This window comes from Simochromis diagramma, unplaced genomic scaffold (assembly GCF_900408965.1).
Source record: "Simochromis diagramma unplaced genomic scaffold, fSimDia1.1 OVJJ01000125.1, whole genome shotgun sequence".
NCBI lineage: Eukaryota > Metazoa > Chordata > Actinopteri > Cichliformes > Cichlidae > Simochromis > Simochromis diagramma.
This window is the reverse complement of record NW_024387162.1, coordinates 58,076-73,998: the sequence shown is the minus strand read 5'-3', so window position 1 is coordinate 73,998 and position 15,923 is coordinate 58,076. Positions and strand designations below refer to the sequence as shown.

Genomic DNA, 15,923 nt, shown 5'->3' with positions numbered 1-15,923 from the left:
CAATTTTGCATAAAACACGAGATAAACTAAATACTTGTCTCCAGAGTTTTATCACCAGAGCGGAGGGATTATCTCGATGGAGCTTTGTCTCTTGATGTAAATAAAGAAACCCTGGTGGATACTGACAGACTCCTTTATAACTTTATATGGAAGAATAGAATAGATTATACTAAGAGATCAGTTGTATCAAACTCAAACCAACATGGTGCCGTAAACTTGACTTTTCTACAATAAACAGTGTGTTTAAAATAAACTGGATCAAACAATTTCTCAGGAACACAGCATCAATTTGGTGAAAACAATGGTGGTGTTGACCTTGTTTTACTTTGTAACTACAACATTTATAAAATCTCCTTAAAATGGTCCTAATTTAATAAACAGAAACAGAAACAGTCGCTGCTTTATAAACACAACTTTTCTCCACACAGATATGATATTTGGAACAACAGAGACATTTTATACAAACACAAGTCTTTATTTTTAGGCGACTGGTTTATTCATGGGATTCGTCTTGTTTTGCAACTTCTTAATCCAAATTTAGGTTTAATTTGTTACTCTGAATTTTTGAGTATATATGGTCTTCCTGTTCCACCAAAGGAATATGCCATAGTGTTTGATGCTATCCCTACTGGTGTTTTAAGACTGTACAGAAATTCTGTTGTTAATGATCTGACCCCTCTACAACTGGATTCTGCTGTTACCAGATCTGTTTTCACTTTAAAGAGGAAAAACAACCGTGACATATGAACTCTTTTTCAGAAAGACAGAACTGGTGTCCCAGTGGCCGTTGCTTACTGGAATAATTTATACTGGGACCTGGAGTGGAAGAAAATTTGGACCTTACCATTGAAATCTCTGTTAACCAACAAAGTAAAGCAAACATCTTTTAAAATCATTCATCGTTTTTACCCCACCCGAACTTTTCTTGTATAATATAAAAAAGACTGATGTCCACTGTTCATTTTGTAGCCGTCAGAAAGAAGATAGTTCACACTTATCTTTGTGCTGCTTATGCACTTCTCTTTTCTAACACGATTTTTGCACTTTTGTTGTTTCTTTTATCTATTCTGACTTCTCTCTGTGTTACGAAAAAATATTATCTGGCTTTTCTGATTACCCTACCAATAGGCAAAACGAATTTTATTTCATTAATTTACTCATTTTACTGGTTAAATTTCAAAGACATGAATCCAAATTTTCTAACGCAAAACCGTCTTTTCAATGCTTTATGAATGAAACCAGACAATATTTTAAAACTATACAACAGTCCCATAATATAAAAGAAATTCTTCTGCTGATTCAACCCCAGCCTGCGTTTTTAACCCCCCGACATTGAATTCTGTAATGTTTGAAGTGCGTTCAACGAGAAAAAAAAATCCCGCAGTAACTTCCGGGTCACGTCTTTCAACATCCTGAGCAAAGCGTCGTGACGCTGTGGGCATACGTACAGCACGCGCTGAGCACAACTGCTTGTGCAACTGTCCTGCACGTTGACATTGAAACGCTGTCGTCTCTCACAGGTCAGTGATTTAACCTGCTGTTCATTATGTGACGAAACTAAAGCTGAATATGTTCGTAATACGCTGTTTGAATTAAGTCCACACATGCGCTAACATTAGTGCGGCTGCGGGGTAACGTTAGGGCCACAAACATACCTGCTGTGTTTTTACTCTGTGTTGTTGTTAAGAATTATTTGAAAAGCCGAATAACTCGAACACGAGAGCGGCGTGGAAGTGGGCTGTAACATGATGCTAGTGATATTAGGATAACCGGGCGGAGGCTAGTTTTGACCCGGTTAGTTGCACTACAGCTAAACCTGAGGTTACCGAGGGCGACATCAGTCAGAGTTAGCGATATAACGACAGTATTAAATAAACACACGACCTACACAGCCCACTGATCACAGCATTGGCCTATCTGTGTTACGGCTGAGTGTCCACAGATGATCTTTGCCTTTTTCGTGTTTAAATCCTAACGTCCTGGGTGTATTTGTTCCCCTGTCAGACAGGCTAACATGGGATCCTCCTGGTCCACAGCAGAGCCCTCTGTAGTCAAAGCTGAGGCTATGAAGACCGTCTCTGCTCAGCGCTGCCCAGTGCAGGAGGAAGCTCAGCCTGTCAAAGGTACTGTAGTTTCATTACAGTCAGGATGTCATAGCGTGAAATGCTGGGCCGAATTTCTTTTTCCAAATTCTCCTTTGTAAGTGCAAGGTGAAGATGGCATGCAATTTGTGAAACAGATATTTTTTATTGCTACTAACTGCACATTTATAAAATACTCTGACGAATGTCGACAAGCCAGGAATGGAAAATCTGATAATCACTCTAAAGAGGCATCAGTGGCTGTTAATATGTAAAAACAAATACTCAAAAAACTGTCTGAATACAGTGAAATCCATATCGACAAGCCGCTGTAAGCCAAGCTGTGGCAGAGCAGCTAGCATCAGGCTGAATGCTTGGAAAGCAGAGAAGTTGCAACAAAACAGTGAATAAATGGAGCGATCTTTCCTGCACAGGCTCCAGAGCTCAGGTATTTACAACCTACCTCAGTGGGGGGTTCGTGGAAAGTGAATTTCTTCCACTGTATGAGGAAGATAACAGGTTTATCATAAATATTAGTATATTGTGATACCCTTAACTCGAGCAATTAAGAAAAGAAACGGCTTGTGTCAGAGAGAAGGTCCTGTGCACACAGATAGTGTTTTACTCCCACAGAAAACTGCATTTCATGGTATTACATAGGTCATTAGAATAGAATAGAATTAGAATAGAATTCAACTTTATTGTCATTGCACATGCACAGGTACAGGGCAACGAAATGCAGTTTGCATCCATCCAGAAGTGCTTTAGTGATGTAGATATATTACAATATATATTAGCAATAATATAGATATGTGAGTATATTACAGAAATGGGTCTATTATGGTATGTTATAATGTACACGGTATGAAGTATGTTGTGAATATTCTATAACTATAAGTATGTACAGGCTGTAGTGAGTACAAGCTATGTACAGGATATGAACAGGATATAAATATGAAAAACTATACAGAATATGAAATAAATAACTTTACAGAATCTGAGATATACAGCTATACAGAAATGGGAACTATGCAAGTTGTAAACAGTTGTAGGATTAAAGATTATCGAATGTACAGAATGATTATTTACACAGAGCTATACAGTAGTGCAGTTAAGATAAGTGAGGGTGTAGATAGTTTCTACAGAGGCTATATAAAGTGCTAGTGGTTGTGAGTGGTGGTTCAGTCCATGTTATTATTGTGTGTTTGAGGGTACAGTTGTCCATTGTGGGTGTGTGTATGTTCAGTCCATGAGTTTAACGTGGGTCAGATGTCAGGAGGCAGAGTTCAGGAGTCTGACAGCTGTGGGGAAGAAGCTGTTCCGGTACCTGGTGGTCTTAGTCCGGAGGCTCCTGTGGCGCCTCCCAGAGGGCAGGAGGGTGAAGAGTCCATGTGATGGGTGACTGGGGTCTTTGATGATTTTCCCAGCCCTTTTCAGACACCGCTTCCTGTAGATGTCTTTTATGGCAGGAAGTGGTGCTCCGGCGATGCGCTGGGCAGTTTTCACGACCCTCTGCAACGCCTTCCGGTCGGAGGCAGAGCAGCTCCCGTACCAGACTGTTATACAGTTGGTCAGGATGCTCTCGATGGTGCAGCGATAGAAGTTCACCAGGATGTCTGAGGACAGGTGGTTCTTCCTCAGAGTCCTCAAGAAGAAGAGGCGCTGGTGAGCCTTCTTGACCAGCTTGGAGCAGTTGGTCGTCCAGGTGAGATCCTCGGAGATGTGGACTCCCAGGAACTTGAAGCTGCTCACACGCTCCACAGCCGTCCCCTTAATGTGGATGGGTGGATGTGGGTCAGCATTCCTCCTGTAGTCCACGATGAGCTCCTTGGTCTTCTCGGTGTTAAGCAGCAGGTTGTTTCTGTCGCACCACTCAGCCAGACGATCCACCTCCTCCCTGTAGGTGGCCTCATCGTTGTCACTGATGAGGCCAATCACCGTGGTGTCATCTGCAAACTTAATGATGGTGTTGGAACCATCAGCAGGTCTGCAGTCGTGGGTGAAGAGGGAGTAGAGGAAAGGGCTCATCACACAGCCTTGTGGTACACCGGTGTTCATTGTGATGGTAGATGAGCAGCGGTTATCCAGCCGGACATGTTGGGGGCGGTTGGTCAGGAAGTCCAGTAACCATTTGCAGATGAGGGAACTGATGCCCAGGTCTGTCAGTTTCCTGATGAGTTGTGAGGGGTGGATTGTATTGAATGCTGAACTGAAGTCTATAAACAGCATTCTGGCATAGGTGTTGTTGTTGTCCAGGTGTGAGAGGACAGAGTGCAGTGCGATGGAGACTGCACTCTGTCAGTCATTAGCTCTCATTCTTCACTGTTATCATAAACTGTACAAGTTTTACTGAATGATGTTGAATTATATCTTGACTGTGGTTGTGTATTTGTGTTTTTCTTAGCATCTCCGCCTTCACAATGTCCCATGCATCAAGCTCAGGCTGAAAAAGGTAGGGACTTCAGTCTAAAGGATAGCCTGTGGCTTGCCTGCACTGCAACACATTTCTATGTTCAGATGATTGTTTTAATGAAATGATCAAACCTGTGGCTCGCTCGTGTTCTCCTGCAGGTCCGGCCCACCAGGATCGGGCGTACAACTTTGTGGAGTGTCCCATGAGAGCTGCAGCAATCACGGAGGGCGACATCAATCCAGCAAACATGGTACCTGTGCAGCTTGGAACAAAGAGGCTTTATTTTAGAAATAACTTTTATGTTTTAAGCTACGGTTGCCTGATCCTTAATTCGTTTTAGTTCTGATACACTGGCCTCGTTTGCTGCTACGCACTGTTGTTGTCTGCGGTGGCTCTAGTTTGTGTATTCAGCCAGCTGACAACAACATGTTAGTGTTACTTCCCAACAACACCAAGCACAACAAAAGAGAAGCAGCTTTGTTAAGCGAGCTTTTCAGTTGTTTCAACACTTGACCACAGGTATGAAACACATGTATGCTGCACTGACCATGTTCTCTCCTGGAGGACTTATGGCTGTCATGCTTGACATCTTTTCCATGTTTTAAGGTCGTGGCTCAGACTGTATAATTTATCTTTTTCCACACGTGCAGATGCCTCCTCCCAACCAAACGCCAGCTCCAGACCAGCCCTTTGAACTCTCTGTCAGAAGAGAGGAGTCCACTATCCCACGTCACGACACAGAGAAGAACTGGGTGTACCCGTCGGAGCAGATGTTCTGGAACGCCATGCTGAGGAAGGGGTCAGTTGGCTGGTGTTAAGACTACTTCAGGCTACGATATTGGAAACTATGAACTTCTATTTAGTGTCTCATTGAACCTCAAAGTCAGTGTTTTTAAAAATGCTTGGATTTCACATATCGGTAGCTTTAATTATTGCAGTAGCACAGTGATGGAGAAATATCTGCTAAAGACACTGCTTTCTTTGTTCGATCCTGTGCTGCAGGTGGCGCTGGCGAGATGATGACCTCAGCAAAGGTGACATGACCAACATCATTAAAATCCACAATCAGAACAATGAGCAGGCCTGGCAAGAGATCCTGAAGTGGGAGGCTCTGCACGCTCGGTGAGTCCGTACGATCGTTTGCAGCGAGCTGCCCGTTGGTCAGAGAATTGAGCCTTAACTGATGAACATTTACCTCGTATAGTGAATGTCCATGTGGACCAACTCTGAGGAGATTTGGTGGGAAGGCTAAAGAGTACTCCCCCAGAGCCCGCCTCCGACACTGGATGGGGTGAGAGTGAAACATCCTGATGCACATTTAATAATTTTGGCTGTGTTATGTTTCTCGTTTGGGTCTGCATTGCCAGCTGCTGGTCCGCTATAATGAAATCGGGGAAATGCGGACATGCACAAAGCAACCCATGCAGCGGTCCATTAAAACATGATGCATGTAAACCTCATGTTGGGGAAGATCCTGGTGACTAATTGAGTTTGTCTCCCTGCAGCTACGAGCTGCCATTTGACCGTCACGACTGGATCGTTGACCGCTGTGGGAAGGAGGTGCGCTACATCATTGACTATTATGATGGAGAAATCAACAAGGACACCTACCAGTTCTCCACCCTGGACGTGCGACCTGCTTTTGACTCTTTAGAAGCTGTGTGGGACCGTATGAAGGTGGCCTGGTGGCGCTGGACTTCCTGAAGGACTCTGGCTCATATTTGAGTCGCAAATATTCAAAAACTGTTGTTACCCATTTCTGCTCTTTGTAACTTGTGTGATGCTGAAAAAAGAAACGAATCAGACCTTGTAAAAGATGATTGGATGTAGAAGAGTTTGTCCAACAGGTCATACAAGACCCTGTGTGTCTATGAAATCTATTGACTTGCGCTTAAATTTAACTGCTTGCTTGCTTACAGCTACCTGACTCTATGTAATTTGAACCTCATCTAGCAACAGAAAGTTTAAATGGTTATTTTTCTCAGTTGGGACATTGAGACAAGCTTTAAAACCTGCCAATATTCCTTTATTGGCTAATGGTCATAAAGCAGAAATCTAGGGAAGTTCATGTGTTGTGTTTTAATAAATCACCTTTTCTGTGTTTTGTTTGTAAACACTGCATATTTGATTAAACCATTTTTGTTGGCTAGAGAGTTTAAACTACCTGTCCAGAATGAATTCAGTCCCCTCCTGTGAACTGGCAGGACCTGGTGTTTGAAACCAGGGTATTAGCAGCTGGTCCTTTTGGTCCTGTGGGTTGTGGTGTGGAGGTCTCAAAGAAAAGGCCATGAAGCAAGCCTAATGAGCTACACTGAACCTAAAGCTGGAGATTTCAGTGACATGGACATGGTTGACTGATGTCCTGTAATCATGACGCTTTCAGATCCAATAAATAAAATAAGTTTTTGTACAAAGTATCGGATCAGTATCGTCGATACCACCCTGAATATTACTTGGTATCGGATCGGAAAGAAATTCAGTGGTATCGCACATCACTACCACTGATTTAAGAACACAATTGTGTGAAAGAAGCAAAAACTTCACTGCATACTCGGCTGTGGATGAAAGTACAGACATGATGGACATTGCACAGCTGACCATCTTCATCCGTGGAGAGGATATATTGGACATTAAATCGATGCACAACGACAGGAAAAGACATTTTTTAAAACGTATGTCAAAGTGTAATGACATGAAACTGCCCTGGGACAAACAAAAAAGCGGACTAGTCAGCAGGATGCGAGTAAAGATGCAGGAGGAGAACTGTACCGGTGAGTTAACAGCACATCACTGCATCACACACCAGGAAAGGCTGTGTGGTAAAGTCCTAAAAATGGAGCATGTAATGATCCCCGTAACACAGACCGTACATTTTATCTGAGCAAAAGGTTTAAATCACCGTCAGTTTCAGTCTTTTATGTGGGAAATAGATTCAGAGTTTGCAGCTGGCTGAGTTGGGATAAAAGTCCTCAACAGAGTTTTTGAGCTCAGCAAGGAAACCTGTCAGTTCATGGACACGTACGATGCGGTGAAGGCGTTTCAAGTGAAGCTGTCACAAATGCACCAGTGCAGCCTGCCTCACTTTCCCTGTTGCCAAGTCATGTTGAACTAAGTCAGCGGACTTTGCTGAGCTGCACCTGTGCAGATTCAGATGCAGCTGCAGTGTAATGATGCACTCAGGGAAAGTACGACACTGAATGACCCGCACAGTTTATTAGCTCCACTCCTGCAGCAGCGCCCAGCTCCGTCTACATGCAGCTCCAACCTTGTGTTTGCTTTTATTTATTTTTTCTGGGGTTTTAGCAGCATGTTCATATTTCTAACTTGCATAATTTTGACAGGATATATTTTTATGAAGAGCAAAATATTTAAAGTTAAAGTTTATTTTTTTAAGTTTATTTATTCTGGAATAATATTCCTGTCTGTTTTTATCCATATTTATGTTTAAAAAACGGTTTTAGTGTGTTCAATAAATGTTTATCTTGTTTGGCCCGCGACCTAAAGTGTGCCTTGAGTTTTGGCCCCCTGTGCGATTGAGTTTGACACCCCTGAAACACTAAAAGGTGGTGGATTGGCCAGATGCTGGCAGATGTGTAAAAATAACTCAGTTGTTTGGTGGTGACTATTGCGGAGCTTCCACAGATTCAGTAACATTAGCAAGTGGTGGAGGCCAGCAGATGCAACACGCTGGCAGGTGGATGACGGAAAGGCAGGAGGAGCAGAGACCCGAGGCGGTGAACTGAACTTCAGGTAAGAAGTTATGACCTGCAGTCTATCTGGGTCAGATATAAACCGAGTTTAGGTGGAGTTTATTTTCCTTGTGCTGACTTTTTACAGTCAGTTACAATAACTCGTACTGCGTACTAGCTAGCATGACGGAGTTTATATACTGCTGGGCGGGTGCTATGATGTTACTGATGTTGAACTTGTTTTATCTTAGTTTATTTATAAGATTAGTTATTAGAGTTTCCAACCGTCCCATAAAAAAAGGAATCGTCTCGTATCCAGAGAAAATATTCGTATTTGTAAATATTCGTATTGAGGTGAAAAGGAACACAGTTTGTCCCGGACACAAAGCTGGAGTTATTCTGTCGTTACGCTGTCAACTACCTCTTCTTCTCTCATTCTCTCCCCTCCCTCTCCTGTTTCTACTTCAATCATGAAACTGATCAACGATCAGCTGATTTTGCCAGTATTTCCTACATTTTCTAGATACTGTACCAGTACTGTGTGTAAAATGCCATCAAAAAGTCAGTTAAGTTTTATTCTTTCTCACCTGTCTTTCTGTCTCCTTTCACTTTTTAAAGGTTGCCATGTTAGAAAAAATATTTTGCCCTGCCATGCTGTTTATTGATGCGTCAAATGAATGGTTTATGAAAATATATCTAAATCTGTCATCAGTAATCAGTAATGATCATGTCTCACCTCTAGTCTTCTCTGTCTTAATTTCAGGTTTTCATCGTGTGCTGTAGATAGTTCAGGAGGTTAACTCGTCTACTTTCGGGTACTGTTTAGAATACCAGAATAGGGAAGATGGTGTAGGTTTAAGTTTATTAGACTGATACATATACCAACAAGACAGCATCCATCACTGTGACAACAGCGTTTGTTTTCATTCAAAGGCTTTATGGTTTTTCCTGTAATACCTGGTGGGCCGGTCACCAGTCAAAATGATTTTTTGTCCCAGTGCAGCCCTGGGTGTGATCCACCGGTGGTGATACTCTGTGAGTTCATGATTTAACAATCAGCTCTCTGATACTCAGGCCTGAAAAATTGAAATTTAAAGTGCTATGAAATATTCTTACTGGGAACAGTCGTAAAGTGTGCTTCTCCAGGATTATAATGGGCTTTGGAGAAATTCACTTATATTGGACACTGACCACATGAGATAGTCCTGAGTCTAAAAGGATTGCACCGAGTCAATCCAGTCCAAAATCATAAAGAAGTGTTTTCAATTTAAAATGATGACGTCATCTTGCTGATGATGGATACTCGAATAAGGTAAGGCAAGTTTATTTATATAGCACAATTCAACAACAAGGGGATTCAAAGTAAGTAAGTTGCGCGTGAGACTCCACTGTCAGCAATGTCTGGTATGGATGTGTGTGACTGGACTGTGATGGACTGACGATGTGGACTAAAAGTTTTGACTGACTTGATACTGAGACAAAGACTGCACCAACCTTAGGATTAGTAAATGTCGACAAACAATTCACCCAGCCTGTAAGAGAAGGGTGGATGCTTTGTTTTGTTTTATTTTTGCAGGAGCAGGAGGATGAGAGAGGTCAGAGGGGGAGACTGTAGCTTCACACGAGTGTGGAACTGCAGACTGAACCTTTGGTTGATAATTTTGAGTTACTGATGTTTGCTTTAAGAAAATTGTGTTTTATTGGCTGTGTTTTCATTAAAGTATCACATTATATTGTTGGGGATGTCAAATGCTACAGTGGAGAAAACTTTTGATTTCACTCATGACTGGAATATGTTACTATTAACCATAGCAGGCCACTGTAGAAGTCAATTAAATTTTATAAAGGGAAATGGCCAAAACTTTAACAATATTTATGAATAAAAGGGGAAGGGTAGATTTGTCATGTTCAAAATACAGTTATGGAATAACAAACATCGGTCCACGTGATTTAGGTTCCCTCTTAAAATAGTCCATCATTAAAGAGTAGAATAGAACCGACAGGGGCATGTGCTAGGATGTGGTACTGCAAAGAAGAAGAGCCAAGCAATGAAGGAAAATCCATTGTGTTGAGTTCTGATAAATTCAAATTCAAATGTACCATTACACTTAGAGAATATGAAATCAAAATATACGCAAATTTTGTATGAAGTACATGACTGATAACTGTTCTGTCCTGAGCTTTTGTTTCCTATAGCACCCACTTGACCACACCACCAGTTTTCACGTCAAAGGAGGGTAATTGCAAATGTTCGAGGGAGGAATATCACCAAAAGTGGGAAAGGTAAGTCCTGATGGGGGTGATAACACCATAAATTTCACTTATGGTGAAATTCCTAAAATTTGACACCAATCATAAAAATTTTCAAAAGATTTAGAGACAGAGTGGAGCTCTAGATAAACATAATTTAGCAAACCACATAGGGATGGAGGTTTGGAATCTATAATATTTTGAAATAACACTCAATACAATGCTGACCATGTTGATTATGGTTATACTAGTGTGCAGAGATTGGCTAATCTGACCAGGGAATATAATAAACAGGACTGTCTGAACAGTTAAAGTCACCTTTCACAGTCCAGACTAGGATGGCGTTGGACATCCTTGGGGTGGAGAAAGGGTTGGTGTGACCAAGGTGTGGTTTGGCTTGTTTATGTACATTTTAAAATGATGCAGTTCTGGATGGGCCAGTTACCAGGGAATGGAAGGATACCGTATTTTCACGACCATAAGACGCACTGTACTAAAAGGCGCAGTCTCAGTTATGTGTGCCATTACTGTATTTAACACACACATAAGGCGCACCTGATTATAGGGCGCGGGTTTTATATACAATCTTCGCCCACACTTCCCCCTTTAACGTTCTCATGGTGTCCTCTACTACGTCCACCTTAAAACAACAACACACACAAGCATACAAGTGTGCTTATTTAAAAATAGAGCGGGAGCAAAGCAGAGTTTGGTACTCACATTTTTAATACCGGTAATCGTCATCAATCAAACCCATCGAAGTCCTCATCCTCTGTGTCTGAATTGAACAGCTGCGCTAAATCTCCATCAAACATGCCAGGTTCACCGTCTTCACCGTCAGAGTCACTTTCCGTGCCGTGCGGCTCCTCGGAAATGATGCCGGCTTTTGCGAAAGCTTGAACAACAGTGCCAGCAGACATGTTAGCCCAAGCATCTACAATCCATCGGCAAATTGTGGCGTAACTCGCCCGGCGCTGCCTTCCACTCTTGGTGAAACTGTGGTCCCCACCGGTCATCCATCGCTCCCAGGCCGCTCGCAGCCTTACTTTGAACGGGCGGTTCACACCGATGTCCAGCGGTTGGAGTTCCTTTGTCAGGCCTCCCGGAATGACAGCAAGCTCACAGTTCATTTGCTTCACTTGTTTTTTCACATCGGCTGTGAGATGCATGGAGTCACAGATCAACAGCGATGGTGATGGGTGGAAAAAACCACCTGGTCTCCTTACATACACCTCCCTCAGCCACTCTTTCATCATTTCCTCATCCATCCAGCCCTTTTCATTTGCCTTAATGATGATTCCTGCTGGAAACTTCTCTTTAGGCAAAGTCTTTCGCTTAAAAATCACCATAGGCGGCAGTTTCTGTCCATTAGCATGGCAGCCAAGCACAACAGTAAAAGAAGACTTTTCATACCCCGTTGTACGTATTGCTACCGTGCTGGTCCCCTTCTTCTCCACAGAATAGAATAGAATAGAATAGAATTCAACTTTATTGTCATTGCACATGCACAGGTACAGGGCAACGAAATGCAGTTTGCATCCATCCAGAAGTGCTTTAGTGATATAGATATATTACAATATATATTAGCAATAATATAGATATGTGAGTATATTACAGAAATGGGTCTATTATGGTATGTTATAATGTACACGGTATGAAGTATGTTGTGAATATTCTATAACTATAAGTATGTACAGGCTGTAGTGAGTACAAGCTATGTACAGGCTATGAACAGGATATAAATATGAAAAACTATACAGAATATGAAATAAATAACTTTACAGAATCTGAGATATACAGCTATACAGAAATGGGAACTATGCAAGTTGTAAACAGTTGTAGGATTAAAGATTATCGAATGTACAGAATGATTATTTACACAGAGCTATACAGTAGTGCAGTTAAGATAAGTAAGGGTGTAGATAGTTTCTAAAGAGGCTATATAAAGTGCTAGTGGTTGTGAGTGGTGGTTCAGTCCATGTTATTATTGTGTGTTTGAGGGTACAGTTGTCCATTGTGGGTGTGTGTATGTTCAGTCCATGAGTTTAACGTGGGTCAGATGTCAGGAGGCAGAGTTCAGGAGTCTGACAGCTGTGGGGAAGAAGCTGTTCCGGTACCTGGTGGTCTTAGTCCGGAGGCTCCTGTGGCGCCTCCCAGAGGGCAGGAGGGTGAAGAGTCCATGCGATGGGTGACTGGGGTCTCTGATGATTTTCCCAGCCCTTTTCAGACACCGCTTCCTGTAGATGTCTTTTATGGCAGGAAGTGGTGCTCCGGCGATGCGCTGGGCAGTTTTCACGACCCTCTGCAACGCCTTCCGGTCCGAGGCAGAGCAGTTCCCGTACCAGACTGTTATACAGTTGGTCAGGATGCTCTCGATGGTGCAGTGATAGAAGTTCACCAGGATGTCTGAGGACAGGTGGTTCTTCCTCAGAGTCCTCAAGAAGAAGAGGCGTTGGTGAGCCTTCTTGACCAGCTTGGAGCAGTTGGTCGTCCAGGTGAGATCCTCGGAGATGTGGACTCCCAGGAACTTGAAGCTGCTCACACGCTCCACAGCCGTCCCCTTAATGTGGATGGGTGGATGTGGGTCAGCATTCCTCCTGTAGTCCACGATGAGCTCCTTGGTCTTCTCTGTGTTAAGCAGCAGGTTGTTTGTGTCGCACCACTCAGCCAGACGATCCACCTCCTCCCTGTAGGCGGCCTCATCGTTGTCACTGATGAGGCCAATCACCGTGGTGTCATCTGCAAACTTAATGATGGTGTTGGAACCATCAGCAGGTCTGCAGTCGTGGGTGAAGAGGGAGTAGAGGAAAGGGCTCATCACACAGCCTTGTGGTACACCGGTGTTCATTGTGATGGTAGATGAGCAGCGGTTATCCAGCCGGACATGTTGGGGGCGGTTGGTCAGGAAGTCCAGTAACCATTTGCAGATGAGGGAACTGATGCCCAGGTCTGTCAGTTTCCTGATGAGTTGTGAGGGGTGGATTCTATTGAATGCTGAACTGAAGTCTATAAACAGCATTCTGGCGTAGGTGTTGTTGTTGTCCAGGTGTGAGAGGACAGAGTGCAGTGCGATGGAGACTGCATCCTCTGTGTTCCTGTTCTGGCGGTATGCGAATTGGTGGGGGTCCAGGGTGGGGGGAAGACAGGATTTGAAGTGTGCTAGGACCAGTCGCTCTAAGCACTTAGTGATGATGGGGGTGAGTGCTACTGGGCGGTAATCATTGAGGCAAGATGGGTTGGAGTTTTTGGGTATCGGGACGATGGAGGTGGATTTGAAGCAGGCCGGTACCACAGCGTGGGCCAAGGACAGATTGAATATGTCTGTGAGCACTCCTGCAAGCTCCCCAGAACACGCTCTGAGAACACGCCCGGGGATGCCATCAGGGCCTGCAGCCTTGTGGACAGTGTGACTCACCGGGATGTTGAAAGTGAGCGGCACCTCGTCCATGTCAGTGATGTGGCCGGGCTGGATGTGTTTGTCGGCGATGTGTTTGCTGCAGTAGGAGCGGAAGATGGCCAGCTTTTCATTATAATCCGCTGGAAGTTGCTGCGCTACCGTAGTCCTGGTCCGGATGGAAAAATGGCACCGTGTCATGAAACGAAAGCACCAAGACGGACCTCCTTGGAAATGTTCAATTTTCATTTTTTCTGCTAGCGAAACTGCTTTTAGCCGAATGGTGACCGTCTAAACGCTTCTCCCACTCGTTCTTTGCTCGATGATCCACTGCTCGAGTCTTTCCTCCAACTTGGGCCACCTCGCCTTATGTCCGCGGAAACTCAGCTGCGTCTTCTTGACCTGTCGGAGCTCGTTTTCCTGCTTCCTCCACTTGTGAACCATCGATTCATTAAAAAGCATTTTGAAAATCACTTTATTAAAGTTCAATTCGAAAAAGGTTTTTGAAATGAAGATTTAAAAAGTATTTTAAAGCATTTAAAGCATTGGCTGGTATGTGTTTATTCTGTGCAGTGCGGACATTATTTCACTCGGTGGTAAGCCAATGTTGTTTATAGGTCGTAGCTGCAGAAGCCTCCTATGGGCCACTCTGTTCATGACTGGAGTGACGCCGTTTAATTGGTACGTAACTCACCTTTGTTACGATCTCTGCCTTTTATTGTTCTTTTATAGTAAACACTCATTATGTATTGCAGGAAGTGTGGGCCTTAGTGGGCGGCCAGTAGCTTTACAGCAGGGTTGCTACGGCTTTTCTACGCTAACAGAAGTGCTGCTGCTTTGCCTTTTACCATCTATTTCCATTGCGAGGGTTCTTTTTCCCTTCTGCTGCCCGCCTCCTAAGAGTGGACATCGGTGTGGACAGCGGCTACATACATGCCGGCTACGGGAGTTGGCTGGCGTGCATGTTGACTGACTTAATAATTAAATTAAAGTAGTCGGGCGGACGGCAATTTGGAGTAATACGGTGACTCCGTCTGCTCCAGATTTAAGGTTTTATTTAGTTTGTATGTCTGGCTCTCGGTTGTTTTGATTTGTAGTTTGGGTGTTTGTTACACCACTGGTACGAGGCCCTTTTTCTAGCTGCGGATCACCAGTGTGTTCCTGCAATTGGGCTAATCCCAGTGTGTGCATTTATTTTTGGACTATATTATAATTTTCTTTGTTTCTTTTATTCAGATAAGGAGGGACTGACGTGGAGGAGACTGGGGTGCCTTGGTGGTGGGATCCTTTGAGTATTACACACCTGCATTTTTAGTTTATTAGTGTGAGCGTGTAACAGTGTGCTGCACTTGTGTATTGGTGAGTTTTCTTTTCTTTTTGAATGTTTTTTGTGCGTGGCATCCCTGTCCGCCCACTGGTAAGCCTCGGCTCTGAATACATTTTTAGAATATTTGTATATTGATATTTATGCTTGTGCTTTTATATGCTGTTTTAAATGATTATTAATAAAATGTCAACCTGTTTTATCATTGAACCACATCTCTGTACTGAATATAACGAACCTAAGCGCCTTTTTGGTGATTAGTATCATCTCGATCCAGTATTCTTTGAGTGAAATTCCCAGTGTGGCGTTGTCGGGTTTTTATCAAATTGTGAAGAGTGTCCATTCTTCCCCACCTCGTGCTGCCACACAAACATTTCTGGAGCTTCGTCTGTCTGCTGTCAAACTAGTGCAGTTCAATTCAATTCAATTCAATTCAATTTTATTTATATAGCGCCAAATCACAACAAAAGTCGCCTCAAGGCGCTTCATAGATACAGAGAAAAACCCAACAATCATATGACCCCCTATGAGCAAGCACTTTGGCGACAGTGGGAAGGAAAAACTCCCTTTTAACAGGAAGAAACCTCCGGCAGAACCAGGCTCAGGGAGGGGCGGGGCCATCTGCTGTGATTGGTTGGGGTGAGAGAAGGAAGACAGGACAAAGACATGCTGTGGAAGAGAGACAGAGGTTAATAACAGATATGATTCAATGCAGAGAGGTCTGTTAACACATAGTGAGTGAGAAAGGTGACTGGAAAGGAAAAACTCAATG

At 43.3% G+C, this 15,923-nt stretch overlaps 1 protein-coding gene across 2 annotated transcripts; it reads left to right on the top strand.

Moving 5' to 3' along the window:
* Positions 1-1,381: 1,381 nt before the first annotated feature.
* Positions 1,382-6,909, top strand: LOC120744427 (holocytochrome c-type synthase-like). 2 transcript variants are annotated; one of them, XM_040048828.1, is made up of 8 exons: positions 1,382-1,520; positions 2,009-2,123; positions 4,486-4,533; positions 4,653-4,744; positions 5,145-5,293; positions 5,497-5,616; positions 5,699-5,785; positions 6,000-6,909. In XM_040048828.1, the coding sequence occupies exons 2-8, from the start codon at positions 2,015-2,017 to the stop codon at positions 6,196-6,198; spliced, it is 804 nt and encodes a 267-aa protein (XP_039904762.1). In that variant the 5' UTR covers positions 1,382-1,520; positions 2,009-2,014; the 3' UTR covers positions 6,199-6,909. The 2 variants fall into 2 exon arrangements, with proteins under 2 accessions (XP_039904762.1, XP_039904763.1); XM_040048829.1 differs by having other exon boundaries at positions 1,396-1,520; positions 2,005-2,123.
* Positions 6,910-15,923: the final 9,014 nt, after the last annotated feature.

Coding starts and splice junctions, on each gene's coding strand:
- LOC120744427 (XM_040048828.1), top strand. CDS start 2,015: ATGGGATCCTCCTGGTCCACAGCAGAGCCCTCTGTAGTCAAAGCTGAG. Junction 2,124..4,485: donor GGAAGCTCAGCCTGTCAAAG/GTACTGTAGTTT, acceptor TGTTTTTCTTAG/CATCTCCGCCTTCACAATGT. Junction 4,745..5,144: donor ACATCAATCCAGCAAACATG/GTACCTGTGCAG, acceptor CCACACGTGCAG/ATGCCTCCTCCCAACCAAAC.